The 8,010-nt window shown below is 46.3% G+C and overlaps 1 protein-coding gene across 1 annotated transcript in view; it reads right to left on the reverse strand.

Moving 5' to 3' along the window:
• The window catches only part of PI4KA (phosphatidylinositol 4-kinase alpha), a 147,239-nt gene that overhangs the window by 47,652 nt on the left and 91,577 nt on the right, over window positions 1-8,010 (reverse strand). Inside the window, exons 20-23 of the mRNA XM_017518624.2 lie at window positions 6,779-6,887; window positions 6,298-6,434; window positions 6,023-6,156; window positions 2,763-2,845 (exon numbers count right to left, since the gene is read on the reverse strand). Coding sequence (XP_017374113.1) covers window positions 2,763-2,845; window positions 6,023-6,156; window positions 6,298-6,434; window positions 6,779-6,887 — 463 coding nt within the window. The remainder of the gene's footprint in view (window positions 1-2,762; window positions 2,846-6,022; window positions 6,157-6,297; window positions 6,435-6,778; window positions 6,888-8,010) is intronic.

Genomic DNA, 8,010 nt, shown 5'->3' on the forward strand with positions numbered 1-8,010 from the left:
TCAGCTGTCGTTAATGTTAGTGTATTTTATGTGTGGTCCAAGACAATTCTTTTTCTTCCAATGTGGCCCAGGGAAGCCGAAAAGTTGGACACCGCTGGTCTGGCACAAAACTTAGCACAAAATCCGCTGCTACACGGACAAATACCAGGTAGATGGATGAGGGGAAAAGATCAATGAACAGCTCAGCCAGAACTTGACAGCATGTCCCTTATAACCCCTAGTGGTCCTGGGGCATGTGTGTGAGACCTTCTGAGTGTGGCCCCTGTCCCTCCCTGTGACATCCCCTCTGGAAGAGGCTTCTCTGTAGAAACTGCCTGCCTGCACCTTCCATCCCTCGCCTCAAAAAATGGGCTCCTTGATCACTCCAATCCTCCCCTCACTGCCAACAGGGGGAGCTTCCAGAACCCTCACACTGTCTTTCCTTGCCAACTCCACTGGCTCCCAGCTGCAAAAATAAATTCATGCATCTAACTTCCTGACTGCTGTACAGCAGTGTGAAGTGCTCTGCAAAGGGCTTACTAGAAGAGTTTTACTTGAAGCAGTATCTCAGAGCCCCTGGGGCATTTGTTTGTTTGTTTGTTTTGGGGGATGGAGTTTCTCTCTTGTCATCCAGGCTGGAATGCAATGGCACAATCTCAGCTCATTGCAACCTCTGCCTCCTGGGTTCAAGTGATTCTCCAGCCTTGCCTCTTGAGTGGCTGGCTGGGATTACAGGTGCCCACCACCATGCCTGGCTAATTTTGTATTTTTATTAGAGACGGGGCCTTACCATTTTGGCCAGGCTGGTCTCAAACTCCTGACCTCAGGTGATCAACCCGCCTCAGCTTCCCAAAGTGCTGAGATTACAGACATGAGCCATCATGCTGGCTTGTTTGTTTTTTTAAAGAGACAGGGTCTTGCTCTGTCACCCAGGCTGGAGTGCAGTGGTGAGATGCTGGCTCACTTCAACCCTGAACTGGGCTCAAGGGATCCCCCTGCCTCAGCCTCCAGACTAGCCAGGATGACAGGCATGTGCCACCACACCCGCTAATTATATTTTTTGTGGAGACGGGGGATTGCTATGTAGCCCAGGTTGGTCTTAAACTCTTCGCCTCAAGTAATCCACTTGCCTCAGTCTCCCAAAGTATTGGGATTACAGGCGTCAGCTACTGTGCCTGGCCTGGGGTGATTTTTAAAAAATATTTCTTCAAGCATTGATTTTTTTTTTTTTTGAGACAGAGTCTCACTCTGTCACGAAGGCTATACTGCTGAGGCACAATCTTGCTCACTGCAACCTCTGCCTCCCAGATTCAAATGATTCTCCTGCCTCAGCCTCCCGAGTAGCTGGGATCACAGGCATGCACCACCACGCTTGGCTAATTTTTGTATTTTTAGTAGATACAGGGTTTCATCACCTTGGCCGGGCTGGTTTTGAACTCCTGACCTCAGATGATTCACCCACCTCGGCCTCCCAAAGTGTTCGGATTACAGGCGTGAGCCACTGTGCCCGGCCTGATTTTTCAACAAAAGAAAAAACGGTACAAGAAGTATCTGGACATAATTTCTCCATAGGCAAGAATGAGTTGATAGATTCACCAACGTACCAATGGCTTCTGGTGTGGAAAGGACTACAGACTGCTAGTTGCACTTCACTAATGCTAAATTTGTCAATCTCAAGAATTCATCAAAAAACACACTTCAAAGAATTTATTCACACAGTCAAAATATGTGGATTCTCCCCAATTCCCTTGCATATTTAGACATGATTTCAACATAATTACAAATTATCAATTATTCTAAGCATTTAATTCTTAGGTCTAATATTTTAGTATCTTTTACATTTTTAAGATTTTAAACACTTTACAAATCAGACTTCTTAGTGCCCTTACACTAAAACTGGCCAAAAAGTGCTTATTCTCAGTACTTAACTTTTTCCTTTGTTGTCTCTATTTTATTATATCTTTTTATTGGCTAAATACATTTTTGTAAAACTCTATTTAATGTCAGCCTTTTGTAATTAAAAAAATTGAGGTATAATTTGCATATAATAAAATCCACAGTTCTTATGTGCTCAATTCCATGACTTAACAACTGTACACACTCATGTGACCACTATCCAAACAATCTAGAGGACAATTCCATCAATCCAGAGAGTTTCCTTGTCCCCTTCCCAGTTTCCATCCCTCTTTTTTATTCTCTTAGCTTTGTCTTAATTGAGTTTTGGTAATTGTAACATTTTTATGCCTTCCTACAGTTTTCACCATTTCTCCATCTTCCTATGAGGTGGTCTTCTGGGCTAGGGTTGGTAACAGCATAGAGGCCCTTTATGCATTCAGGGTCTGATGACAACTTGCATCTGAATGCAGTGGCATGACCATAGCTCACTGTAACCTTGAAATCCTGGGCTCAAGCGATCCTTTCACTCAGCCTCCCGAGTAGCTTGGGACTACAAGCATGAGCTAGACTGCTCTCTAGCAACAGCAAGATGCTGCAGGTCCATCAGTGACCATCAAGGAGCCCTCGCCCCTCTAGATGAGTTCTGGAGCACACTTGAGCATAGCTAGTGGGTTAGAACGACCTTCCTTCTGTTCAGGGCCCTTGCACCAGTGGCAGAACCAGTAAGGCATATATTTGAAGGTTACGTGTTTTATACGAATCTTTCTAATGTAGTATGTAACTTCATAAAACTATTTCCTACATGTAGACAGAAAAGAGGAAGTAGTACTCCTTTTTATCCTATTAAAGCTCAATTCATCATGAAAGTACCATAATAAAGAGCTTACCAGATTTGTCTTTCTGAATAGCTTTATCCTCAAAGTAGCAGAACATTACCTGGAAGCGATCAGGATCTGTGGAACGCAGTACCCTAACAAGAAAACAGCTTTAAATAAATTTTGAAAAATCCAGACCCTCCCTATCACAGATTTAACACTGCCCAGAAGTGGTAAGGCTGTGAAGAACACCTGCCTCTGCCATTCATAAGGGTGCACAATGACGTGGACTTTCTGGAGGGTGATGCGCACCATCTATTACACATTCCCGCATCTTTCACTCCAGCAGCCCCACCACTAGGACATATCTTAAGGGTTACATCTGCAAGTATTCTAACAGCACCGACTGCATCACCTAAAATGGAAAGACTCTGAATGCCCACCAATAGGAGACTCAACAGATAAGCCAAAGTACACCCATTCAATGACACCACCAACAATGACACCATTCAATGCAGCCACCAAACAAGAGGTAGCTCTCTATGTGTGCTGTTACAAAAAAACGTCCGAGACATACTATTAACAGAAAAAAGCAAGGCGCAGGGAACACATGTACAGCATGATCCCACTGACGGGTTTCCTAAAGGCCTGTCTGTGCATGTGTATGTGTAGGCTATGCATTTTTGCCTATGCACAGAAAATTCCTAGAGGAAAATTAAGAGGCCATTAACAGTGAGATAGTAGGAATGAGGTATTCATGTCTACGAAGGTGACATCTGTATTTTTTCATCTTTAGCATCTTCCGTACCATTCCAGTGTTTTCTCTTTTTTGTTTTGTGCACTGTGTACCTTTTTCATTTATGATAAAAAGTATCTTTAACCTCAGGGGAAAAGGGAGAAAAAGGAAAAACTGCATGCACTTGTCCCATGGGTGCTGTGAAGGGCTGTTCAGGGCTCCCGGGGCTCCACTCAGACAGCAGAGGCTAGGCAGGCCACATCTTTTGGCCTCTGCACCAGCCTGTCAAGAGCTAAGCCTCAGGAGGGCAAGCCAGGTGGCTTTCAGCACACACACTTGAATGTGCATGTGTACACACCTTTAACTTGATTTCCCAAATTTTCCACTTTGTGGTTTTAAACCACAAAGTTTAAACCAGTGGCTGGAAACCTGAGCCAAGTTTCCGAATAAAGGCTTCAAGGTTGCCTCTTAACAGGGTGCTCTCAAGGCCTGGCAGGCTGCCCGAGGTGGGAGCTGGGCTCACAGGAGCTGCTGTGGGCTGCCTCTTAAGAGTCTTCCTCTGCCAGTTAAGAGCCTGTCCTGAGAACCTGAGAAAACGACTCAGGTGCACACTTGTGGGAAAGGCAGAGGTAGCTCTGCGTTCAAACCACCTGAGTTTGAGAAGGTCTGGAGACATCTCTTCCAGTCATACGTGCTAGGATGAAAGCCATGTTTTTGCTTTGTATGGGTCTAGCTTGTTTTGTTTTGGCTGCTTTTTCTTTGAAAAGATATTGTTTAGAAAAATGACGACAAGGAGCTGGACTAACAGGCTACAGAGGATGGTGGTGAGGTCCGTGGTTTATTTCTCTCTCTACTTATTTTGCAATATTTTGTATAAATGTTTTTTTCTTTTTTTCGAGACAGGGTCTTGCCCAGGCTGGAGTGCAATGGTATGATCATAGCTCATCGCAGCCTCAACCTCCTAGGCTTAAGCAACCATCCTGCCTCAGCCTCCTGAGTAGCTGGGACTACAGGCATGTGCCACCATGACTGCCTAGGGTGTTTTTGTGGGTTTTTTTTTTTTTTTTTGTAAGAGATGAGTTCTCACTCTGTTGCACAAGCTCGTTTCAAACTTCTGGGCTCAAGTGATCCTCCCACCTCCCAAAGTGCTGGGGTTATAGGCATGAGCCACTGCCTAGCCATTTTTGTGTAACGTTCTTATATTATTTTTATAACTGAAAATAAAAGACATCTTTTTTTTTTTTTTTTTTTTTAACGGGGTCTTCCTCTGTTGCCCAGGCTGTAGTGAAGTGGTGTGATCTTGGCTCACTGCAACCTCAGCCTCCCAGGTTCAAGCGATTCTCTTGCCTCAGCCTCCTGAGTAGTTGGGATTACTGGTGCCCACCACCATGTCTGGCTAATTTTTCTATTTTTAGTAGAGACAGGGTTTCGCCATGTTGGCCAGGCTGGTCTCGAACTACTGACCTCAGGTGATCCACCCGCCTTGGCCTCCCAAGGTGCTGGGGTTACAGGTGTGAGCTACCAAACCCGGCCAAAATAAAAGACACTTAAAATGAAAAAAGAACAAAGTCAAAACTCCTTGGCTCTGTGGGACTTGGGGAGAATGGATCACTGGTTTCCACATTGGGCTCTGTGTAGAGCCCTGGGCTGCTGAGGGCAGGGAAGAGGACACTGAGCAGGAAGGTGGGGTGCATTCCCATGCAACCAAAGCAGCCTGCCTTTATTTTATGTATTGAGCTTTCAAGGACTATTTTACCAGAAGGTTGCTGGCAACAAAGAAAGGCTAAAATAGTGTTTTCCTAATAGCCTTTATTTTAGAAACACTTTCTTTTTCAAGTTATCTGGGAAAGAAATTATTCTACAACTTATTTGCAACCCTCCTGTGACTTAAGCTGAGTGTAATTTGACCTTTTCTTGACGACAAGAATCATCATTTTATAGCCAATATGCTCAGCTGCTGTCCCAGGGTGCCTGAGGCCTCACCACAGTGGGTCTGTGTAACAGTGCCTACCTCACAGGTGTGTTGGGGACTGCGTAAACATGGGTAATGGAGCACAGTACCTGGCACAGCACAGGTGCTCAATCCATGTTTGTTTCTGAGGTCAACGCGATAACAGCTGTAGATCCTAAGAGTCACTACTGCTGTGGCTACAGGTGTGTCCTGAGTAGCAGGCCACATGCAGGATTGTTTTGGAGCCAGCCCTACCCCATGTTGCATTTGCTGTTTGTATTCAACTGTGATCCTGGGAATCAGCTCAGTGAGTGTCCCAGAAGCGCATTCAGTGAGGCTGGGTCCTCAGAAGGGCCTCGCCCAGTCCATGGGCTGAGTTCACAACACTGACTGCGACTGCTCAGAATCCTGTTTCCTGTTAGAGAGGGGATGACGCGGAGCTTAGATACTGGGAGGTGTTATTAGACGTGACATTTGGTGCTCATGAAGGAGGGGCATAAGAGAAAAGTGGAGCGTGTTTTTGCTTGTTTTTTCAGAGAGTTTGCATGTCTTGGGAGGAATTGAAAAAAGTCCCACGCTTACAAGGGCACAAAAATGAAAACCCTGCTCAAATCTGGGTGTGCATGGTGGTAAAGGCACACGTACCTCATGTACTCCAGCCGGTACACAGATAGGAGATAGGTGGACATGGCGAAGTCCAGCTTGTTGATGAGTGCAGACACTTCGGGAGGGGGGTCCAACAGGTTGATGATGGTGCTGCGGAGCTCACTCAGCTCAGCCTGGAGGGATGAGAAACTCTTGAGGGCTCATGGGGAACCTCCCAGGACAAACAGGTCCCAGTGCCCATGTTAATAAGGGCAATGAAAGGATCTGTCCTGATTGGCCCAGAGAGCATGGCAAAATGAGATGTGAATCCTTACGGGGGTGACTGTGTCGTTCTTCATGGCTGAGTTATACTGGAGGACAGACCGCAGTGGCTCCTTGCTGGGAAAGGTGAGCAGGGGGGACTTGGTGGCTATTTCACAGACCCCCTCGTACCATTCTTCTGGCCAGAGTCCTGCAATAAAGTGAACATAAATGAGGAAATCACCTTGGTCAGAAAGCACTGCAGTAGGTTTACTGATAATTTCTATAGTCATGGGTCCTTTAAGACAATTATCCCAAAAACTGGGCACAGAAATGAGTCTGTTACCTAACTTGGATAGATTTTTCCTAAGGTGTGTGGCATCCTCAGCACCCTAAACTACATCTGGGGACAGTAACACTTGCAAATACTTATAGGAAGCAGCAGCTGCATGTGGACTCATTGGAACATGCTCACCTTCATAATTAGGTGGTCTCTGACCTCATCTTTATCTTCATTCTGCACTGTCGTCCCCGGGAGAGAGATCATCCCCCTACCTGAGCCTTCCACGGCAAATCCCATCAGAACGGAATACAGCCAGAAGTCCCGGAAGAGCTTCTGTAACCGAGGCTTAGCTTCTTTGATGGGCGGCAGTCGTCGGGTGAGCTGATATGTCAAGAAGAGAGGGAGCAAAGAGGTTATTTGCTCAGGAAACCCTAACCCTGTAGGTGTAAAATCAACCGCAGATTCATTCTCCAAGAGAATTCTGAGACACTCAGTCAGACTGGGTAGGAAAACGTACACTGAGCAGTAATAATTTTGCAAATAAGCATTGTCCATTCATTCATTTACTGAGTCCCTGATGTGCACCAGGTGCTGTGCCAGGGAGGAAAAAGCCCTGTTCCTGCACTTGAAGGACTTCCTGTCTAGTTTGGAGGCAGGTGAGTAACAGTTACAGTGGAGTAGAGTTCCCGGAGAAGGTGTCATGGGTCTCAGAGTCAGCACTTGAGGAAAGTTTAGCCAGGAGAGAAGAGAAGGCAGCCTGTCCAGCCACAAGAGCATCAGGTGCTAAGCCTGGTGTTGTGGAGGGCAACGAATGCTCAGGGAAAGGCAAACAATGAATGGGCAGAATCCCCATATGTGTAACAGATAAAGCAGAGTTGCTTGGGTGCCAGTGAGGGATTACTGTTCCTGTGTTCCTGCTGCAGATGCTGGTAGGAAGCAGGGAGAGACTCATCAGTGGTATAAACGGTTAAATTTGGCCGGGTGTGGCGGCTCACGCCTGTAACCCCAGCACTTTGGGAGGCCGAAGAGGGCAGATCACCTGAGGTCAAGAGTTCAAGACCAGCCTGGCCAACATGGTGAAACCCCAACTCTACTAAAAATACAAAAAATTAGCTGGGTGTGGTGGCAGGTGACTGTAATCCCAGCTACTCGGGAGGCTGAGGCAGGAGAATCACTTGAACCTGGGAGGTGGAAGTTGCAGTTAGCCAAGATTGTGCCATTGCACTCCAGCCTTGGCAACAAGAGTCAAACTCTGCCTCAAAAATAAAAAAATAAAAAAAAGGTTAAATATGTGTACGATGTCCATCTGGAAAGACTGATCCTCACAGATCCCACAGTGAATGTTGAGCTCCCATCACATCACACACATCAAGAAGGACTATAGGCCGGGCACGGTGGCTCAAGCCTGTAATCCCAGCACTTTGGGAGGCCGAGGCGGGTGGATCACGAGGTCAAGAGATCGAGACCATCCTGGTCAACATGGTGAAACCCCGTCTCTACTAAA

Source organism: Cebus imitator, unplaced genomic scaffold (assembly GCF_001604975.1).
Source record: "Cebus imitator isolate Cc_AM_T3 unplaced genomic scaffold, Cebus_imitator-1.0 Scaffold690, whole genome shotgun sequence".
Lineage (NCBI taxonomy): Eukaryota > Metazoa > Chordata > Mammalia > Primates > Cebidae > Cebus > Cebus imitator.